The following is a 22,896-nucleotide window of genomic DNA, read 5'->3' on the forward strand; positions in this document are numbered from 1 at the left end:
ATTCTGGCACTGCTTTCAGACGATATTTCTGATTCTCCTTTATGGCCTCCACTCGAAAACAGCTTAACCTGACTCCAACGTCCTCTCCAACAAAGAAGAAACCGAAATCAAACGGCCCCGCGGTCCAAACTAATATGGCGACAGCGGACGCCATAACCAGACTAGAGGGTATCCTGAAAAGTGAGCTGGCAGCTCTAAGGGCAGACTTCTCCTCTCACATGAGCACAGTTCAATCGCTGTGTTCGAAATTCGACCAGTTAACGGGCGAACAGGGAGCACAGAAGAAAACCCTTAATGATCATGCGCGCCGACTGGAAGTTCTCGAGCAACAGGTGGTGGATCTGCAGGACCGCAGCAGGCGCAATAATCTCCGGTTAGTGGGGCTGCCTGAGGGAGCCGAAAAGGATGATCCGGTAGGCTTCATCAAGAGGTCGTTACAGCAGTGGTTTCCACCGCTAACGGGTAAAGAAATAGAAGTCGAGCGGGCTCATCGCATATATAGTAAGACAAGCACTGATCGACAGAAACCGAGAGTCTTCATTTTTAAGCTCCTCCGCTACGGAGATAGAGAGCTGATCCTACGCGAAGCGAGGAAGAACGGGCCGGTAAAGTTCAATGGCGGCCCCATGCTTAGCTTTTTTCCTGACTTTTCTCCTTCTACGGCCAAGAAGCGGAGCTCCTTTACCGCGGTTCGGAGGGAGATGAGAGAGGCAGGCATTCAGAACTTTCTCATTTTTCCGGCGACTCTTAAGGTCTTACTCAACGGAGAAGTTAAAATACTGAGTGATCCAGAGGATGCACGCAGGCTTCTCGACTCTCACATCCGACCAACCGGCTCAGACATGGAGACCCTTTAAGTCTGTACACAACATTGCAATTTGAGAGGTAGCTGTGACTGAGTGTTTATTTTCGGTTTGTTAACCATATGTTCGGGGATCGGAAAGTAGAAATTCGAGTGTTCCGTATAACTCCTGTTATCCCACTGTTCTAATATGTTTTACCCGCGGTTGATATGACTTGTTAAAATGGAGTGGATTTCATGTTTTCAATTTGTAACAGTGGATGCCTTTACTGCCTTGTTTATATAACGGTTGACAAGTTAAGGGGGCTGGGGTCAGCGTCCTTGATGTGTATAGACCAATGTGGTTGCCACGGATTGCTGAAGGGGAGGGAGGCATACCTGGGCTATTAGTTCGCCCAGGTTGCAATAGTTTTATGGGAAGGGCTTTCTTTGGGATTCTGTTGTTATTGGGGGGGGTTCGGGGGTGGGTTCCTGACAGACTCCAGTTTAATTATGTGGTATATTCTACTTGTGCTTTCTGGGATGCGGTTATGTTTACAGTGCAATTAATATTCGATAGCTATGACTGACTCAAATGTCCTAAGCTGGAATGTTAACGGTCTGAATGAGCCTCATAAGCGTACGAGCTGCTTAGAATTACTGAGACGGAAAAAGATTGATTTGGCCCTAATTCAAGAATCACATCTAAAAGAAGATGTTTACAGGTGCAATAATAAATTTTACGAAGTGATTTCTCACTCTGCTGCGGGCAGTAAAACTAGGGGAGTGATGATTATGATACGTAGGACATTACAAATTTCTATTTTGGAAAAGGGCGGAGATACTGAGGGTAGAATAGCTCACGTAAAGACTTTGGTCGCTAATAGAAAGATTGCATTTTTGTCTGTTTATGCCCCCTCTACTGGAGACCCAAGTTTCTATTCTATGTTATCTGCTTATCTCTTGAACTTGTCAGACTGTGAGGTGGTGCTGGGGGCAGATATGAACGCAGTTATATCGCATAACCTAGATCGATCCGGAGAAAATGAATCTCATATGCAGAAGGCCTGTGCAGAGAAACTCAGACAATGTATATCTTCATCCTCACTAGTGGATCTTTGGCGCTCTCTAAACCCGTCCCTAAAGAAATTCACATTTTTGTCATCTAGACACAGGACATACTCTCGAATAGATTATATGTTTATATCTAGAACTCTTCTTCCATTAGCACCCAAGGCTGATATTTGGGTTATGACTCTATCAGACCATAACAGTAATTTCCTTAGATTAGTTATAACGCCTAAGCCACCAAGAGCACCACGTTGGCGCTTTAATACCAAATTATTACAAGATAAAGATTATTGTGCAGTTCAAAAATGAATTGAAGGAGTTTATCACAATAAATCAGGGCTCGGTGGATGACCCACGTATACTCTGGGATGCGATAAAGGGTCTAATCAGAAATAATTCAATATCATATGCTTCATGGAATAATAAACAACGGCTTAAAAAGATAACTGATCTTGAAGAGCAACTAAAAACTTTAGAGAACTCTAATCAGACCCTATACTCGGACGATACAGCAAAGGAAATTTTTGTTATAAAGCAAGAACTCAATCAGTTACTTAGACACAAGGCAGAATTTCTTATACAAAGATCAAGGCAAAATTATTACTTTCATGGAAGTAGGCCAAGCCACTTACTGGCTCTGAGATTGCGTAGTAACGAGAAATTTGCTGATATCTCGGCTATTAAATCTACATCCGGTGTGATCATGTTGGACGAAGCCGATATTAATTAAACATTCCGGTCTTTTTACTCAGAATTATACACATCTGAGGTAAACTCAAAAACTGACGCCACCTTATCTTTTATTTCCTCCCTTAACATACCACATATCACAGAATCAGAGGCAAATTCACTAGCTGAACCAATAACTCTAGACGAATTAAAATCTGCACTTCAATGTATGAACAAAGGCAAATCGCCCGGTTTAGATGGAATCCCCAACGAATTTTATTTAACTTTCTGGACTGAGTTGGGCCCTCTGTTATTAGAAATGATACTATATTCCATTGAAAAAGGTTTTTTTCGTCAACAAGTTAATATGGCCGTCATAACTGTTCTTCTAAAGAAGGACAAAGACCCCACTTCATGTGCTAGCTATCGCCCACTCTCCTTAATAGGCTCTGACATAAAATTATATGCTAAAGTTTTGGCTTGCCGATTAGAGACATACATGACTAAATTGGTCCAGCAGGATCAAACTGGTTTCATTAAATCACGTAACGCCTCAGATAATCTTAGACGCTTGCTACACATTATCCACTCCTCGGAACAAACAGATTCCCATCAGGCAGTTTTTTCCTTAGACGCTCTTAAAGCATTTGATAGACTTGAATGGGATTATTTATGGCTGGTCTTAGAAAAAATGGGGCTTGGCTCGAATTTTATTGACATGATTAAAGTTCTGTATTTCAATCCAACAGCAGTCATTTTAACAGGACGAACTTGCTCTCGACCATTTCAGTTAGGTAGAGGGACCCGTCAGGGATGCCCCCTTTCTCCTCTACTATTTGCTTTATCCCTTGAACCCCTCGCACAGGCCGTCCGTCAGTCTACACTGATCTCACCGATAATCATTAACAACACTCTTCATCACATATCTTTATACGCAGATGATATATTGTTGTTTGTGGATAAACCAAACAGCTCCATCACTCATATTCTGACCCTCTTTGACAATTTTAGTCTTCTCTCTGGTTATAAGATTAATTGGAATAAGTCTTGCTTTCTCCCAATTAATTTCGATCCTAGTACTGAGAAACTCCCCAGTATTATCCCTGTCGTCAGCTCCTTTAAATACCTTGGAATAGAAATTTTCCCGTCTCTAATTGACATTGCGGCGATAAATTTTAATGGCATTTTATCTAAGATTGACGCTGATCTCTCTAATTGGTCTCATTTTCCTAATTCCCTGCATGCACGGGTCTCTGCAGTTAAGATGAATATCCTTCCTCGCATTAATTTTTATTCATATATGATCCCTCTTCCTCCGCCAATTGGGTTCTGGGATAAACTTAAATCCAAATTGTCTCATTACATTTGGAATGGGAAACGTCCACGTATCAAACAATCAACTCTTCAGCGTAGTAAACTGGAGGGAGGCCTCTCTCTTCCAAATTTTAAACTATACGCTCAAGCTTTTGTCCTACGTCCACTGGCAGTGTGGTTTAATTCACATCTTTGTACCTCATGGCGTTCCATCGAAGAAACGCTGGTTGCACCACACACCCTTGAGGATTTGTTATTTAGTGGGATATCCATTAGACAATGTAAACTACGCTTTGGCCCCATAATATCGTATTCGTTGTCCGTATGGAGAGCCGTTGAGAAAATGACTGGATCAGTCGTTAAATGGCATCGGCATTCCCCGCTTTTCCGCAATTATAATCTTCTCTCTGCTAATGCTCCCTTATGTTGCCCGCAATGGTCTCAGAAACACATTAGAAGAATTTGTGACTTATATAATGATGAAGGCCTAAAATCTTTTCAGGAGCTTCAGTCTCAGTTTAACATACCAGCTACTTCTTTTTTTATGTTTTTACGCATTAGGTCAGTACTCCGTGCAATTGGGATTCTAACTAACGCCAATCTGCCCATACACCCTTTACGTAAACAAATTTTGCAGGGTGACCATACCCCAAATTCAGTATCTAACATTTACTCCTTTCTACTCAAATCTACTTACACTGCTCTGGGTATTATCCCAGTATGGAAAAAAGATCTAGACACAGATTTACAAGACATTCTGACTGAACATATTTGGGGTCTAACATTTACATCCTCTAAAAATCCGAATCACCAAGTAATTCACTGGAAATTTATACACAGAGCATACTTAACCCCTTTAAAACGATATCATATGCACTTGACTAGCTCTCCCCTGTGTGATGCTTGTTCCCTAGGGGAATTAGGAACTTTTATGCACTATTTTTGGTCCTGCCCATCATTATCAGCATTCTGGAATCAGCTTACATCTGACATATCAGAGCTGATTGAGAGACACCTCCTTTTAACCCCGGACTTATTTTTTTTAAATAACATCTCAAGCCTTAACTTGACACTATGGCAGAGGAATTTACTACTTGCAGCTCTTACCGCAGCAAAACTTCTACTAACCAAACGCTGGAACCCTGCATGTAAGCTGCACAGAAGTGCTTGGACCCAAACCTTATTGGACATAATATCTATGGAACTCTCTACAGCTCGTATACACGGGGCCAACGCCAGGACTTTGGGAAGATGGCGTGACGCTTTTGATAGGGCAAAACTGCTTCTCCTGCACAAGTGAACTCTCATCATTTTGGAGATTGATGACAGCAATGTTTCTTAATGTGACTGTTTATTGATTTGTTCGGGTGGGGTCTGTCGGTGGGGGGGGGGGGTGGGAGGCGGGAGGGATGGAAGGGAAAAGGAAAAAATCAATAAAACAATCGTTCACAAAAAAAACAAATACGAGCATCTTGTAATTCCAGGATGAAACATGAGAGAACGTGAAGACGTTACGATTGGGCGTTTTGAAAATAAACAACCATTAAATAATGTAATAAAAAAAGCGAATAATTTCGAGTGTATGTATAAATATTTAACTTATCCCAACAAACATGCGACGTCAGAAAGACGTTAAAATCAAGTCTGTATCACGTCGGTCAGTCCAGACCTATTTTTGCATGTCTGGTGGACGTTCAAAACTGGTTCAAAATCTGACAGTGTGACTAGGACCTTAACCTTTTAACTTAACATGAACGTCTATGACGAGTTTTCTATCTGAACGTCTGACTAGGACCTTTATTGGATGTCAGGGCGTGCAAAAACTGCAACTGAACGGCAGTAATAGACGTTTAAAAAAGACGTCGCTAAAACTTTCATTCTGGCTTTTCAGTGGACGTCTTTTGAACGTCTGACAAAGTGTCTTTGCTCGTGCTGGGAAATATTGAAATTGACCTTGAAAGTGACATACAAGTGTTTGAATTCCACAAGGTGTATGAACCCTGCCAACATAACTTTGTTCATCGCGCTGAAGCGCAGCGCACGCGAGGTCGTGCACCTCTCGAATTTTGTAACTTCGCGCGCGCCGCGCCTCAACGCAATGAACAAAGTCATGTTTGCAGGGTTCAATTCAAGCGCTTGTACCAATATTTCCCAGCACGTTAAACTTAATTAAGTTAAATATTTATACATATACTCGAAATGATTCGAAATGTTGCGCTTTTAATCACATTATTTAATGGTTGTTTATTTTCAAAACGCCCAATCTTAACGTCTTCACGTTCTCTCGTGTTTCGTCCTGGAATTACAAGAGTTAACATAATAACGTAACGTGCATTTTTCTTAACGTCTTCACGTTCTCTCATGTTTCATCCTGGAATTACAAGAGGCTCGTATTTGTTAATGTAATACAAGAAAAATGTCCAGTCAGACACAGGGGCGAGGCTAGGGTATTTTTAGTGGTGCTAGAGCACCACCGTGAAGTTGCTCAGCACCCCCTGGCTCAAGACATTTTTAAAATATTATATTATGCAAAAACCTTGCTCTGCACCTGCGCAATACTTTGGTATTGTGCCTCTGTGAGCACTGGGGGCTGGGCACCCCTAAAGACCAGATCCTAAAATCGCCCCTGGTCAGACAGATATTTGTTGTGAAACGAAGTAGTTACAATTTCAACATTTTCAAGTACTTTAGCCTATATTGCAGCACTTTCCAAACCTGAAACACACTGAAACAAAAAGCAGCATTAAAATTCGTCAGGTAAGTGTTCATTCCCCTGTTTTGAGGGGTGTTTCTTTTATACTACCACATATAGTTTCGGACAACACTGCAAAGCGGAAAGTATAAAGCCTCCAACGCTCGCGGAGGTTCGCGCGAGGTGCGCGCGGAGTCGAGCGCTACGGTCACTCAACCAGGCTTTAGCGCCCTTCGTTGAAATGTTCCAAAAGCACCGCTTGCAAACGGGCTTGTTCATATCCTTCGGTTTTCCATCTGTATCTGCTTCGAATCCAACAGCACTGCATTTGCTTTAGCTGCCATATTAGCATTACAAACTGTCCTGTGCATTACGGCAGCTTGGGTGGGTCAAACGAAAGCGCATTTTATGTAAAAAGAATCGATACTTAAGAGAAACGAGTATTGTACCGTTTCAGAATGTTCAGTATCGATACGTATCGATATATCGATTTTTTTGACAACACTAAAAAGCGCTATATAAAAATCAAGAATTGTTGTTGTTGTTGTTATGCAGGACACTTTGTTTGCATCACACACACTGGATTCTACAATATCTCTTGTGTTTCCTGTTTCAATAACCCCAAGCTGCTGCAGCCTTTTAATTTTTAGGCTGAAGTTTATCCCTGCATATTTTTGCATATCCCTGTCTGTGAATTTGGGCCTAATTTTCCAAAATGGCTTCAGTTTGAAGAATTGAGCTTTGGGCACACTTTGCTTTGGGTTTGCATTACAAAATCTTCTATGAAGATTACCCATGGAGTCAGACAAGGTCCTTTTTCTGTAGATGTGTCTTTCACTTTATCTCTCCAGCTTTGCTATTAACAACTGTGGATACATTGTAGACGCCTGTGCCACTATAGTGCTGGCTCCCCTGGGCACATAACCGTTAAAGTTCCTGTTTCTTCACAATCCATGTTTACACACAAGATATTAGAATAATCTATCCATGTAAGCAGTTTTGAGTTTTTATTGTTTGTATTCAACAGAACAAAAGTCCATCAATACTCACGGTGGCATAATATCACTCTGCTCCTTTTTTGTGTGCACGACTCACACAAAAAACATCACATGTAAAAGAAGTAAGAAGCAGAAAAAAATCATTATGGCTGATGCAAAAATAAAAGTTCCCCATAAGTATGGCTTATTACTCCGGACATAAAATAACAATAGTGAGAAACTATTATGGCATGAGAACATACAGTATAACTCAACAATATAAATCAACCTCGTACAGCACTCTGACCAAAGACATGGCACCCTCGTTTGTTTACATTTGACGCTTCTCTCCAATTTGGGGGGTATTCCAGAAAGTGGGTTTAACAAACTCTAAACTGATTGGAGTTAAAGTAATCAGGGTCGCTCAACTCTGAGTAGGTTGACACAGACAGAACCGCGTTCACGCGTATCTATAAAAGGCATTCTTAATGGAACGCAGATAAATAGGATTTATCATGGACTTAAACGTGAAAATCAGCCGAGCATCGTATTTCACACCACTGTAGCTTGAAGTATTAATGACTGAGTATGCAGATTATTTAGATATTATGTAAATGTAATACTGCGGTAGCTGCTAGAGAAAGGCAGTCAGCATGTCAAAAAAATTGCCAACAGAGTTAATGTGTGAGCAGGGGCGCAGATGGCACTGGGGACAGTGAATTTGACTGTAATGTATATTAAAAGGTTACAGGGTGGATGGTGGGGTGGGTGGTGGTGCATGATTTAATGTGGAAAGCAGTGATTGCAGATGGAGTCTCTGACAACTCCACCATCTCTGTTGTCACCCACATGCATGTAAGGTTCCTCATCTGTGGGCATGTCAGAGGTGGTAGGCTGTCGCTCATCCTGGATGGTTGCAATGTTTTGTAATACCACATATGCCATTATTATGTGGCACGCCCTATCAGGGGTTACTCTGACCTCCTTCAGGCACTGGAACCTGGCCTCGAGGATTCCTAGGGTCATTTAAATTCTTGCCCTGGTTTTGCTGTGGGCCTGATTGTAGCGGGACTGTGGTCCAGGTGCAGGATCTGAATAGGGAGTCATGAAGTATAGAACAAGCAGGGACACCCTCTGTCTCCATGAAGGAGGCCGTCATAGTGTCCGACATAGTGTCGCACTAGGGTTTGCAATGATTTAACTATTACACTGCATGTGAATAACTAGCATAACTACCTCAGCCCTACTCTATTCAGATTTGTTGTACAGTGTGGAATCATACACGGATCCTGGCGATCTGGCTTCAACATTTGTGACGAGGTGGGAAGCATCACATATGATCTTGATGGGGAGAACGGTCAGTTCAATTCAATTCAACTTTATTGTCAGTATGCTGAAACAGGGTTGTATAGCACAACAAAACACTTTTAGGCTAGGCCTTGTGCAATTACATACTACAAAATATCACAGCAGCAATTACATACAACATACATACAGTTACATACAGCTCGGCGAATAAACTAAGCTTCAATATCCACATGCTCCTCGAGGAAAGGACACGTCATGATGACGTGTTTGTAACTCTGGTTCAGGTCCAAGTTAACCTGCCAGCGAGCAGGTTAGCTTCAGAGCATAAGTTGCTTTAGTAACTGACTCAGGTTCTCTTTTTCTCATCAGCTTACATGATCTGCTGGATGTAATTGTGAGGCTAAAGCCATCAAGTAGCTCCGTGGATGTGATACCCTCTTCATTATTGTTGAAGGTCTTACCTACCGTTGGCCCTGCTATATTGGCCATTGTAAATTCCTCACTGTTAACAGGTTGCGTTCTATCTTATTTTAAACACGCCACTGTTCAGCCTCTTTTAAAGAAATCAAATTTAGACCCGGCTGTGCTTAAAAACTATAGGCCTATATCTAAGCTTCCTTTCTTATCCAAAATTTTAGAGAAGGTAGTGGCAAACCAACTGATTACAGTTTTAGAAAATCACAATTGCTACGACTCTTTACAATCTGGGTTTCGGAAGAGGCATTCTACAGAGACTGCTCTCCTGAGGGTCTCAAATGATCTTTTAATGTCTGCTGATGTCGGTGACTGCTCTGTGTTGGTGCTGCTGGATCTTAGTTCTGCGTTTGATACCATTGATCATGAAATACTGATAAATAGGTTACATGACTGGGTGGGCATATCTGGAACAGCACTTGATTGGTTTATTTCTTATCTCACTGGGAGAAGTTTCTCAGTTACGATGGGAGATTACACGTCTGAGGCAACCCCATTAACCTGTGGAGTTCCACAGGGTTCAGTTTTAGGGCCTTTGTTGTTTTCTTTGTACATGTTACCTTTGGGGCAGATTTTAAATAGTTTTAATATTTCATATCATTTATTTGCTGATGATATTCAGCTTTATTTCTCTTTTAAACAAAGTGAGGTTCATAGTTTGTCTAGGCTATTAGATTGTCTTCAATCAATCAGAGAATGGACCTCAAATAACTTCCTACAGCTAAATGACAACAAGACTGAGGTATTGATCATTGCTCCCGAAAGGCTTAGTCAAACGATTAAGCAAAATCTTGGGCTTTCTTTCCTCTGCTGTCCACTCTAGCCTCCGAAATCTGGGAGTTATTTTTGATCAGTCTTTAGCATTTGATTCTCATGTTAAACAGCTGTCAAGATCCTGTTTCTTCCACTTGAGAAATATCAGTAAACTGAGATCTATGGTTTCAACAGCAGATCTAGAGATGCCGATCCATGCGTTTATTTCATCTCGCATAGACTACTGTAATGCCTTGTTTTCATCTCTCAGTGTATCAGCTCGTGGATGTTTACAGATAATTCAAAACGCTGCAGCGAGGTTACTGACCAAGTCAAGCAGACGGTCTCACAACACCCATTTTAAAATCCTTACACTGACTTCCTGTAGAATTCAGGATCCAGTTCAAGATTTTAACTTTAACATACAGAGCACTACACAACACAGCTCCTGTGTATGTCGCTGACCTACTCCACCCCTACACTTCATCGCGATCACTCAGGTCAAACAACCTGAGTTTACTGTCTGTGCCACGCTCATGTCTAAAGACTCGTGGAGACCGAGCGTTGAAGGTGGTTGCTCCAAAACTGTGGAACACACTTCCTCCACATTTAAGATCAGCTGACTCTGTGGATACTTTTAAAAAACAGCTAAAGACTTTCCTTTTTACGCAGGCGTTTAGTTAGTGGTGGTGGTTGCAGCCGTTGACCTTGTGTACTTTATTTCTGTTTTATAGTGTGTGTTTTTGTGTTTTTTATTTATTTTATTTTATTTTCCATTGTAAAGCACTTTGTGGCTTGTGCCTGTGAAAAGTGATATATAAATGAATTTTACTTTTACTTTTACTTTTTTTTAAGCTTGGTTTCTGGAACGGAAAACCTTGAGTTTCCGTGAATTCTGAGTTAACTTACCCGGTTTTCTCGCTTAACCCGCTTCTTGGAATACCCCTTGGTATCCCAAATCACCAAAACAAAAGGAAGTATTTTTTCTATAACTCACACACAGTGCCTGGATAATGGGCTGACTCTTATTGTTTGTGAGTTATTTTGGACGAGTCGAGTCGAGAGACATTAGGGACGAGTGTGATTTCCACTCAAGTCACTCACTCGCGTCCCCATCTTGGATACATATAAACACACACAGATATCTTCTTTTGACTATCAGCTGATCCAATATTTTGGAGTCACAGAAACAAGTGCAGTGGCCATTTTGAGCTGATTTTTAAACAACTTGTACTAATACACTAGTTATCTCAAGGTGTGCATATAGCAAAACTGAAGTAGACAGTTAGGCCAACATATTGATTCACCTCCAGGTCTATTTTTCCATAATTTTGGTTCTATTTGAGAGCCTCTAATACAGAGGAAAATGTCAAAAAACAAAAAAGTTTTGATTTTGTGGATTTATAAATGTACACTGATGAAATCTGCCATGCTCTGTTTATTTTCTGACAAAATAAACAATATTGAGCATATACATGGAAATACTGAAGTATTGTTCACTAGGTGTCCAAGGCCTCTCCAAAATGCCATGCCTTTATCCAAATGTGCCACACCATTATCCAAGATGTTGGCCACTATACTATAGTATATAGTATTATAGTATAATGGTATACTATACTACACTAAAAGAGCATGCAACATTTTTTTACTAAAACAAAATAACAACATGTTACAGAAAGTTCATTACCTATAGTTTCATTATTAATTGGCCAAAATATTATATAGCTTACAAGACACTAGCTAAACTAACCATGCCAAGAGGCTAAACGATGCTGAGGAAAATACTACAGCGGGGGCGCTCTAGAGCATCGATGGTGTAGGACGTACTTTTGTAAGCTCCTGCCGGTTTATATCAAAATATTATTAGAAAGTGCGAATTGGTGACATTCCTACCTAAATCGGATTCCTTAACGATTATATTGTTTAATTACAACAACAAGGGGTCCAAGATGTCTGGTAAGGGATCGAAATCCACCCGGAGCACGGTGCAGACACATCTGCGGCCTACTCTGCGCGCCGAGACCGCGGCTTCGAACGAGCTTCCCGCTTTGCCTGAGTCCGCCTCTACATATGCTAACATCGATGTAGCCTCTCTTAAGCTTGAAATGCTAACCTCGCTAAAAAATGATATAGCGGAGATTTTTAAGATGGAGCTTCAGGACTCATTGGAGAGAGCTTTGGCGCCTATAAAATGTGATCTACAAGCCATGAAAATTCAGATGGCGAACTTAAAAGCCACTACCGAAGCCGTGGTCTCGGAGACCAAAACAGCGGTTGTGGAGATGGAACACGCGCTTTCCATGTGTTTGGATGATGTAGCTACGATGAAGAACACGATCAAATCTCTCACGGCGAGTGTGGCTAAGCTTGAAGACAAGTGCGAGGATTTGGAAAGCAGATCCAGAAGGAACAATTTAAGATTGGTTGGTGTCCCAGAGGGACCAAATTCTAGCTCTACAACTGCGGTAGCGGCGCTTTTTAAAAAGGCGTTCGGCCTTGAAAAGGAGCCGCTTCTGGATCGTGCCCATCGGACACTTCAGCCTAAACCCAAACCCGAGGAACGTCCACGTGCGATTGTTTGTAGATTTCATTACTATAAGGACTGTGAGGACATTCTCCGCCGGGCCAAAGAACTCAGGCGGATCGTTGTTGAGGATTTTAGCATTGCGGTTTTTCCTGATCACACCGCTAAAACTGCCAAAGCTCGGGCGGCCTTCAATGACGTTAGATGCCAGCTTCGGGACATCGAAGGAGTTCGCTACGGTTTGCTATACCCGGCTTGACTCCGTGTCACGTTCAATGGGATTGAAAAAGAATTTGTTTCTGCGGAGGAGGCCAGCAGCTATGTAAAAACTCTGACTAACTGACAATATTTTGTGTTAAGAGCTGAATAGCATTTGGACTATGTTAGCATTAGGTTCGCATATATGTAGACATGCAGGTGTATATAGGTTATATATAGGATTTAGTTCATTTCTATTAATACGTGTAATCTCTTGTTCGTATATTGGAGGTCTAAGATGTGTTCGTAGTTAAATATAGCTCCAGGTTCCAATTATGCACGACGTATATTTATAATGAAACCGGCAGGAGGGACCTTTTGTCTCTCGTTTTGTTTTCTTCCTATTACAGACTTGCTCAGGGTGATTTCCGAGTGGTTTTGTCTAACCACTACGTTAGGTGTATGTGGGGAACACTGCGGTCTCCCGTTTTCTGTTGTGTTATGGAGACCTTGGGTGTCTTTTTGTTTCGGGGGGTAATGGGGGAAGGGTGGTCTATCTCAGCTCGCCGCGATCGATTGTTTATAGGTGATTTGGTCTATGGACATGGCTAGCAGTAATAATAATCCCAGCTTGGCTGGTCTGAGCACACCTCTTAGATTTACTAGCTGGAATGTTAGAGGGATGAATAATCCTGTTAAGCGTTCTAGGGTGTTCTCACATTTGAAACGGCTAAACTCTGATCTGACGTTTCTACAGGAGACCCATTTACGTAGAGCAGATCATCATAGATTACATTGTCGTTGGGTAGGTCAGAGCTTCCACTCAAACTACAAAACAAAGTCCAGAGGTGTAGCGATTCTGATACATAAAAGAGTACAGTTCTCTGCCTCAAATGTTGTGGCAGACAAGAATGGGAGATATCTCATAGTTGCTGGTACCCTGATGCAGGAGAAGGTAGTGCTGGTAAATGTCTATGCTCCCAATTTTGATAATGCTGAATTCGTCAATGGGTTATTAAGTAGAATTCCTTTCTTAAATACACATTTACTGATACTAGGGGGGGACCTAAATAGTGTGTTCGACCCAGTATTGGATCGATCCAACCCCTCCAATTTGACTCAATCTGCCATGTCATTTGCATTTTCTGAATTTATGAAACAAAGTGGTCTTGTTGATCCATGGAGAGTGCGCAATCCCTCTAGCAAAAAATTTTCCTTTTTTTCTCAGGTGCACCACTCATACTCCAGGATAGATTTTTTTTTTTATAGACCATGTGCTAAATTCTTGGGTAACCTCTGTGGACTATTCGGGCATCGTAATTTCTGACCATTCACCTCTGCTACTGGATATTCAAATATCTAAAGATAGGTGTACTGCTCCACGGTGGAGATTCAATACGCTTTTATTATCAGATAAGGAATTTTGTGCATTTGTTTCAAATGCTATTGACAAGCAATTAAAGTTGAATAAAGTCATGAAGTGATTTAGGTGTTTTAATAAATGTTATCCAAATCTAATAGATTTATAAATTACTATATAAAACAATATTTTTACCAATGAAGAAACAGATTGATCTCTGATTATAGAACAATTCATACACCTTATTCATCATATTATATTAAAAACAATCAAATGTAAGATGATATCTAGCAGACATAAGAAACACTCAATTCAAATTGTACATACATTGTGCACATGGGCAGTTTGTTCATTAGGGCGATTGGGCGACATACCACGAAAGGATGGAAAGGAAGTTTTTTTTTCTCTCACATTCTATCACGGCATTTAACTAGCTATGCCTGTTCTGGACAGTTTCTCTTGCCTCTGAATGCCATTGTCCAATCAGCGTTGAGGTGCATTCCTTGTAGTCCCACCCCTTTTTGGGCGATTTTAATCTAACTGAAAATCAGCTTTTTCCAAAGTGTAGGCACTGCAATGCAATGTCTATGGGTTCCAGGAGGGCTTGCACTTACGTGCTTGCGTCAGACGTAACGTAGGGAGAATAACGGCAGCTAGCGACACGGCCAGCGTTCCTTCAACTCAGAACAACTCAATCATTTCATTAAAAGAAGTGCCATTCTGTCGTCGTAATAATCAAGATAAACTAGCAACTAAGGAATTAGGGCCACCGAGACCAAATTTAAACATCAAACAAGTGAAGTGTCCACAAAGGGAGGAAAAGAATATAACCACGAATTTGGTGAAACTGGTATGAAGGGAAAACATGGCCAGCAGGCTGTGAAGTAGAGCGCCCTGTTCTGCTCTCCCTTCATTCTGTTACATCCTTAATGCTGTTGCCCATTTATATTCTATGCAACACCTAAAATAAAATACTGTGTGAGGAACACAGAAATTATTGTGGGTGGGAAAGATTCACTTTATTTAATTAATGGTAAATCTGGCCTCTCTCCATGTTTAAAGTTGTTTGTGAGGGCAAATTGAGAGATGACAATTTTTGTTGACCACAGTTAATTGTTCAGTCATTGTAGAGCTTTAACCAAGATATTTACAAGATATATCGGTGCACAAATACAGTACAGTCTATAATGTAAAGAGAAATATATATTTATCATTATATTTTCATTGGTCACTGATGCAACTGGTCTAAAGGGAATCACTGTTAAGTCACTGTTTTTTATTTACCCACTGAAATGGTCACCTTGGATGTTATCACAACAATTCCCCCCCCCCCCCCCCCCCCAAGATATTTGTCAGAGGCCACCGCTCATTGTACATATGAGATGTTTTGAACATTCCAAACATCCATATCTCAGTGAGAAATGTGACAACCCTCTCCTTTTTCTCCTCTGCAATTTTATTTTTGTCTCTCTTCTTGTTTCTCACACGCACTTTCATTCTTTTCTTTGAGTTCATCAACTTTCCGTTGCAGCTTTTTTGCCTCATTCTTTCACTCAAGTTCCTTATTTTTATGAACCTTAGCTTCTCCCTTTTCTTCAGCACTGCTCTATGTTTGCTGGTACTTTTCTGCACTACCCTCAAATGAGTGGAGGATGTCTGTGGTCTCTTTTAACTGCACACAGTCATGATCAGCAACATACAGTATGGGCTCTGGAGGGACATTAAAAGCTGCTCATCTGATGTTGAATGCAGTGATATAGGAGTAAGGTTCAAAACTTCAGCAAGCACCCATTTCTTCTTCTCTTCTCTCTGTACTGTATCTGATACTGCTTCCACTCTTCCCTCATCTGTACCTGTGTTTCCCTGGGCATATCTGTGACTGGATATTTGTGATCTTCCCTGTCTCTTTCTGTTTGATAGCTAAAGTACAGAAGATGACTGAAACTGTTAATTAAGCCGTCTTCCATTTTGACTTCAAACCTTTCATAAAAGTACCCTTTTAGGAGACCTACATCACTGATTTTACTTTCTACATCACTGATTTTTTACTTTTTTAATCACTAGCATGTGTATATGAGGGTGTATGTAGTGTATCTTATGAAACACTAGCATGTGTATGTGCGGGTGTGTGTAGTGTATCTCATGAAACACTAGCATGTGTATGTGAGGGTGTATGTAGTGTATCTTTGTTTTATTTTAACAAGGTAATTTGCCCTTGCAGTAGGATCCGCATTAACACGCGCTCTGTGGTGAGCCACTGTTTCTTTACTTGTAAGAGGAATCTATGAGAAGAGGAGAGAGTTTGTTTGTATACACAGGTTTCCACCTACATACTTCTTGTTTATGTGCAGTATCCTATAGAAATGTGAAATAAAAAACAGATTTCATTTAGAGATTTTATAATTCTTTTTAGACTACATTTTGCATATTATGGTATATTGTAATTTTAATAATAACAATAATTTTAATAGTACAAAAAACTACAAAAGTAGAAATATTGTCCATAAACTGATTAAATTTGTCTCATAAAGGAAATGGTGCAATGGTGTAACCCCGTTACTCCACAGGACATTTCAAATTGAAACCAAATTTTGCATGCTTTATTGTGGATGACAATGCAAACACTTGACGTTGGTTTGAATATTTCAAACTATTGTTCATATTAACTTGAATATTTTATGATGATTTATTTGTATTAACATTTTACTGAGGTCATACCATTTGACATGTATTCTAATCATACCTGACCATCACCTGAATCTGCTTTATTTGGACAAATTGTACAGAGAGTTACTAATCTTGACTTGTGGCAGTTGGAGTCTTCAGAGGTCCTTCTATTTGACATCACATTCTGTTACATGATCTTCTGGCTCAAAATGCTCCAAAAATGGTGGTTACACCAGTAGACATACCAGACGTTTGACTTGGCAGACATGATTCCCGATGTTAATGGAAATATTCAGAACTGACATGTTTCTCTATTATTATTTGATATTAAAGAATACTTGTTTAAGATTATGCCAATGTATTTCACAGGCTGTTTAGAATGTCATTACACATTTTTGAAGAACTCATAGTCTTGGTGCTGAATTTTTATGGTTACACCATTTAGACAATTTTGCCCCTTTTCTCTCAATATTATCTCAGAACGTAATAAAATCAGGAATGTCAAGATAGTGGCCCAAAGAAAAAGATATTTCAAAGTAAATTATAGCTTTATTTTGAAATTATCACATTTTTAAAGTTATTTAAACTTCAGAGACAGACAAAAATGAGCGGCACGTCTTTCACCAGCTTGCATTACTGTTGAACCGAATGCTGATTGGTGCATGTGCAGCGCCGTTGAACCCAACGCTGATTGGTGCACGTGCTTTGCGCTTCTTTGTTTTGACGTTACTTTGTTGAACACATGAATCCTGAAGTAACGACAGCTTTCGCATAATGTAGTCGAGTAAAAAGTACGATATTTCACTTTCAAATGTAGTGGAGTAAAAGTAAAAGTTACAAAAAAGGGAAATACTTGAGTAAAGTAAAAACACAAAAAATGTACGTAAGTACAGTAACGAATTACATTTACTTTGTTACTGTCCACCACTGGTCATGAGCAAGCAAATAAAGGTATTTATTCCATACGCTGTTTGAAAGTGTGATACTGATACTTTGATAGGAAATAAATTTTAGGTGACAAAACATGGTCATCTTACTTCGTAGACTCTTTAAAAGGGCAATTTAAAGGACGAGTCAAGTTGCATGTATAAACCACATGGTGTAAACACGGTGTGTTCAGAACGGGATTTCTCGCGAACAGTTGCATGTAGATGGCTGAAGATCGGTATGCAGGAAGTTATACTAGTTCTAAAAATAAATTTAGTGTGAGGGACTTGTGTTTTAAGAATTTTCAATATTATTAGATATTTTTTATGCAGAAAAACAGATTTGAACCGGCAACGGGACCACTAGGGGGCTCAATTGCACAATGTCTGCCTGAGTTCACACTGAATAGTTAACACCCTCTCCCCTATCAGCAGGCACATGCTCTCATACATCCACACATTCATACACACATTGCACAACCACCCACTCACACACACAGTATGTGAGTTCAGATCATATTTTGGTCTGTTGGTGTAATGTGTAAAAACAGGACACACTGCATGACACTAGTCACTCCAGCCCCCCCTCCCCCTCCTTCCCCTTCTCCTTGTCCTTCTGGGTAATATATTACTTACCTGGGTACAGATTACACGTATAGTTGTGCATTGCTGCCAACCTGCTGTGTGACAGTTAATCAGGATTGTTAATGATTCTTGTGCACCAGCTCACATTTTTGCTGTGCTCATACTTGGACCTCATAATTTTAATGATGTATGTCGAGGATTTACAGGCACACCATCATTATCGTGCTGTCGAATATACAGCTGTAATGATCTAGGAGGGGAATGAAACAGGCCCTCCCTTTAGACCAGTTGCAGTCATGGTTTACAGCTCTGTGTGTTAGCTACAGTAGTGGAAATGTGGAGAAGGCACAAGCTAATATGATCAGGCATATTATTTAGTTCACAGAAATTTACTTGACTCTACAAATAAACTAAGATTTCCCATTAGAAAGTTGAACTAAAAATAACGCACACTGCCTTCATGTTCCGCTTTTAGCCTGTGTGCTGCTGCTGCTGGATTGGCTCTCATCCAGAGGCAGTGCCAAAGGCACAGGTCACCCACTCTGGCAAACACAGACTAGTTTCTGCAACAAAAAAGCCTGGCACACCAGCATACAACTTTCTTATTGTTGCAGTTTTAGTACTAACATGAACCAGACGTCAATGCCAGACACACAACGCCAGTAGACCCACCTTCAGAACCATCAATGATGATTAGCCTCATGTTTGTGTTGGTGGGGTGCGAGAAAAGCAAGAGGGTGGTGCACAGGTGCCTGGGGGGAATAGGACAGGGCCAGGGGGGTGTAGCAGTAGAGAGTTGATAATGGTTGGTAAACCCTAGGGTTGGTAGAGAGTTGGTAAAGGTTGGTAGGGAGTTGGTAAAGGTTGGTAGGGAGTTGGTAAAGGTTGTTAGGGAGTTGGTAAAGGTTGGTAGAGAGTTGGTAAAGGTTGGTAGAGAGTTGGTAAAGGTTGTTAGGGAGTTGGTAAAGGTTGGTAGAGAGTTGGTAAAGGTTGGTAGAGGGTTGGTAAGGATTAGTAAATGCATTTGTGGTGGGAGTGTGTTCCAGAGGTGGACACTAGACACTTTACAGTATTAATCAATGGCATTCATTCTTTGTTGGTGTGTGTGTGTGCGTGCGTGTGCACGTGTATGCATGGCTACAGCTGGATCCTCGGTAAATGGAGTGTATGTAGCCGCACCTGTGGCTTAGGTGATCAGTGGCGACAGGTGCAGTGTGCCCAGCAAACGGGCCCCGCTCAAGTGGACATGCTGACAGATGGCCAGTGTGTGCAGCCTCCTCCTGTCCGCACACAGTCCTGCCACACACACCCCTGCCCAACGTGGGTTCTTGGCCCCTGGACCCAGGTGAGCGAAGGATGGAATCCTCTCCATCAATATCGCAACATCAGGAAAACATCACATTCTCAAACATGATTAAAAATGCTCTGTTAAAAATGAATGGAATGATATTGGGTGTGAATGACTCTTTAAACTTGGGTTCGCTCCCCATACCAACCCTCTTGTATGTGTCTCTGAAAGCAATTTAACTGCTATGCTGCTTAGAGCATGGACATTCCAGAGAATGCTTACATCACTTCCTCTGTGCTTACATCACTTCCTGTAAGGAGGAGGGCCTTTTGGAAGCAAGTAGACAAGCATGTTCTCTGTGCACCGTCACACTCAGCATGCTGAGAGTTAATCTGGGCATTCTGTTCAGATTCTCTGTTTTGTTGGTGCCAGTGTTCCCGTACCTGCGGTAAGGGCCTGAGGAAGAGGACGGTGGTGTGTGTGAGCCGAGCAGCGGGGCCGCACACAGTGGTGCTGCCCAACAGCTCGTGTGAGGTCCTGCCCCGCCCCCACAGTCAGGAGAGCTGCATGATCAGACAGTGTCACAAGCATCCCAACGCACAGTGGTTCCTCTCCGCATGGCAACAGGTAGACACGCCTCCAGCACACGTACGACACACACTCTGGATACAACAAGTCTTCTCCTGTTAACCCCTAACTCTCCCCCTCTCCCTCTCTCTGTTTTCTCTCTGTCTGTGTGCTACGCTGCAGTGCTCTGTGACATGTGGGGCAGGACTGCAGGTCCGCGTTGTGAAGTGTGTAGAGAAGGACACAGAGGGGAGGCACACAGAACTGGCCTCTGGGAAGTGCCAGCACATGCCCCGACCCTCAGCTGGGCTGCAGAGGACGTGTGTGCAGCCGGAGTGCCCACGGGCCCCCCCAGCCTCCTCGCCCCACTGGTACACCTCACCCTGGTCCCAGGCAAGTCACCCCCACACACCTCCTCACTCCCACTCCCCATCACCTCCACACCACCCATCACTCCCACCCTCCACTGCACACAGCTGGAAAACATCACACAGCTCAACTCTCAGATTGAGAAAATGTAAGAAAATAACTCAGGTGTCCAAAAAAATGCTAATTTTTCTGTGTGTGTGTGTGTGTGTGTGTGTGTGTGTGTGTGTGTGTGTGTGTGTGTGTGTATGCGTGCGTGTGTGTGTGTGTATGTGTGTGTGTGTGTGCATGCGCGCTTGTGTGTGCGTGCGCCTGTACAGTGTACAGTGTCATGTGGTGGGGGGGTCCAGTTGCGATCTGTCCAGTGTCTCGTACACGGCCAACCCTCTCCAGGCTGCTCTGCCCATGTGAAGCCGTCTGTATCAAAGGCCTGCAACACAGCCTACTGCCTCCAGCACACAAACAAGGGTACACACACACACACACACACATACACACACAGCCTACTGCCACCATTACACGCACAAGGGTACACACACACACACACACACACACACACACCCACACAGCTTACTACCACCATCACTTGCACCAAGGTACACACACACACACACACACACACACACACACACACACAACCCACCACCACCAGCACCCACACTAAGTTACACACACACAAAGACACATACTACTTCCTTCTCAGGTGTGTGGTGTGTGTCTCCTTTCTCAGGTGTGGTGTGTGAGGACTCCTACAGCTGGTGTCACCTGGTTCCCCAACACAGTGTGTGTGGCCACAGGTTCTATGGGAAGCAGTGCTGCAGGTCCTGCTCAGAAACCACCGTCTGAGCAGCGCGGACCTGCGTGTGAGTCACGTGAGCCGCGTGGGTCTGTGTGTGATTCACGTGAGCCGCGTGGACCTGCGTGTGAGTCACGTGAGCCGCGTGGACCTGTGTGTGAGTCAGGTGAGCCGTGTGGACCTGTGTGTGAGTCACGTGAGCCACGTGGACCTGTGTGTGAGTCACGTGAGCGCTGCTGAGCTGCCCAGGCAGAGTCATGCCAGCGCTGGGAACCAGACCCCCCGCCAGCATACGGGACCTCCGTGGAGCGGGTCAGCCACAGGCCCTGGGTCTGCCACCATCCAGACAGGAGGACTCCCTTACCGTAACCTGGCCAGGACGGTTATCTCCACGCGACCCAGAAACAGTGAAAGCTGAAGCTGTAGTTTGGGCCACAGGGATCCGAGGAGCACATACACCTCCAGCCTTCAGCTTGCCAGCCATGTGTGCTGTGTTTTCATGTTTTCATCTTTCTCGGCATGTCTCTGGTGATGGTACACACGAGGTTCTGGACTCTGAAGCATTTCTAGATGAACATGATGACTGCGTGACTGCAAGACCTGGCTTGTTATTTTTATATGTTTTGCATAGTGCTTTCAGTTCGTGATCTTGTACATTAAAGGTGCCACATGCAGTTATGTACTGAATGTCCATCAGATATTTACGGTGCTCCATCAGCTTGTCATGTTGCAGCTATTTGAAACTGTAGCTTCTAACATTCACCCAACATTCACATTAGCAGACGCTCTTACCCAGAGCAACTTACAAAAGTGCTTTGCATCTGATCACAGCATTCCCCTAACATTCCCCTAACATTCCCCTAACATTCACCTAACATGCGCCCCCTTCAGCCCAGGAGCCGTCCAGCGCACCCCTACACACTCTGCACTTCTACAGAGAGAGAATCACACATAAAACCACACATACAACCCAGAGACCGTATATATAAGTGGACTGGACGACACGAGTGAAAAGTGAAGCCTCCGTGTGTCAGCTGCCCTCTAGTGGCTGGCTGCAGTACAACTTTTAACCCCGCCCATTCCCATGTAAGTGAACGGGCCGGACGAGAAACTTTGAATTTTTATTACACGTAAAATAAGTTTTTTGAGCAATTATATTTTGTCAATTCTATAACACCCCATTGCGTTAGTATCTCCCCCAGTGTTTTTCTCTACGATAAACAGATTTTATAGAAGTTATTAAGTGTTACTTAAAGGGGTGTGGCGATAAGGTGATTGACAGTTAATAGCTGCATTGGTTGACATCTAATACCAGACGCTCAAACGTGAACGCGCTCAACATCAAAACTCTCGACAGCAAAACTCTCGACAGCAGTATTAAAACCTTTACCTTTGTTTATTTTGTAAAACGTCAAAAGTGTCTATACTGGTGGGCGTATCCCAACGAATGTCGGGGCGGAGATACGGTCTCTGGCGGAGATACTGTCCTGCCTACCGGTTCTAATGCGCATGCTCTGGCTCCAATTTTCATCTTCTGCGCAAGCGCATCCAAGATGGCGGTGTCCGTGCGGCCATCTTGG

At 42.4% G+C, this 22,896-nt stretch overlaps 1 protein-coding gene across 1 annotated transcript in view; it reads left to right on the top strand.

The window, feature by feature from the left end:
• adamts16 (ADAM metallopeptidase with thrombospondin type 1 motif, 16) overlaps nucleotides 1-22,590 on the top strand; it is a 118,019-nt gene extending 95,429 nt beyond the window's left edge. The window contains 5 exon segments of the mRNA XM_076971354.1: nucleotides 19,443-19,644; nucleotides 20,020-20,214; nucleotides 20,338-20,547; nucleotides 20,841-20,988; nucleotides 21,251-22,590. Coding sequence (XP_076827469.1) covers nucleotides 19,443-19,644; nucleotides 20,020-20,214; nucleotides 20,338-20,547; nucleotides 20,841-20,988; nucleotides 21,251-21,366 — 871 coding nt within the window. The 3' untranslated portion in view covers nucleotides 21,367-22,590.
• The last annotated feature ends 306 nt before the right edge of the window (nucleotides 22,591-22,896 follow it).

Source organism: Brachyhypopomus gauderio, chromosome 13 (assembly GCF_052324685.1).
Source record: "Brachyhypopomus gauderio isolate BG-103 chromosome 13, BGAUD_0.2, whole genome shotgun sequence".
NCBI lineage: Eukaryota > Metazoa > Chordata > Actinopteri > Gymnotiformes > Hypopomidae > Brachyhypopomus > Brachyhypopomus gauderio.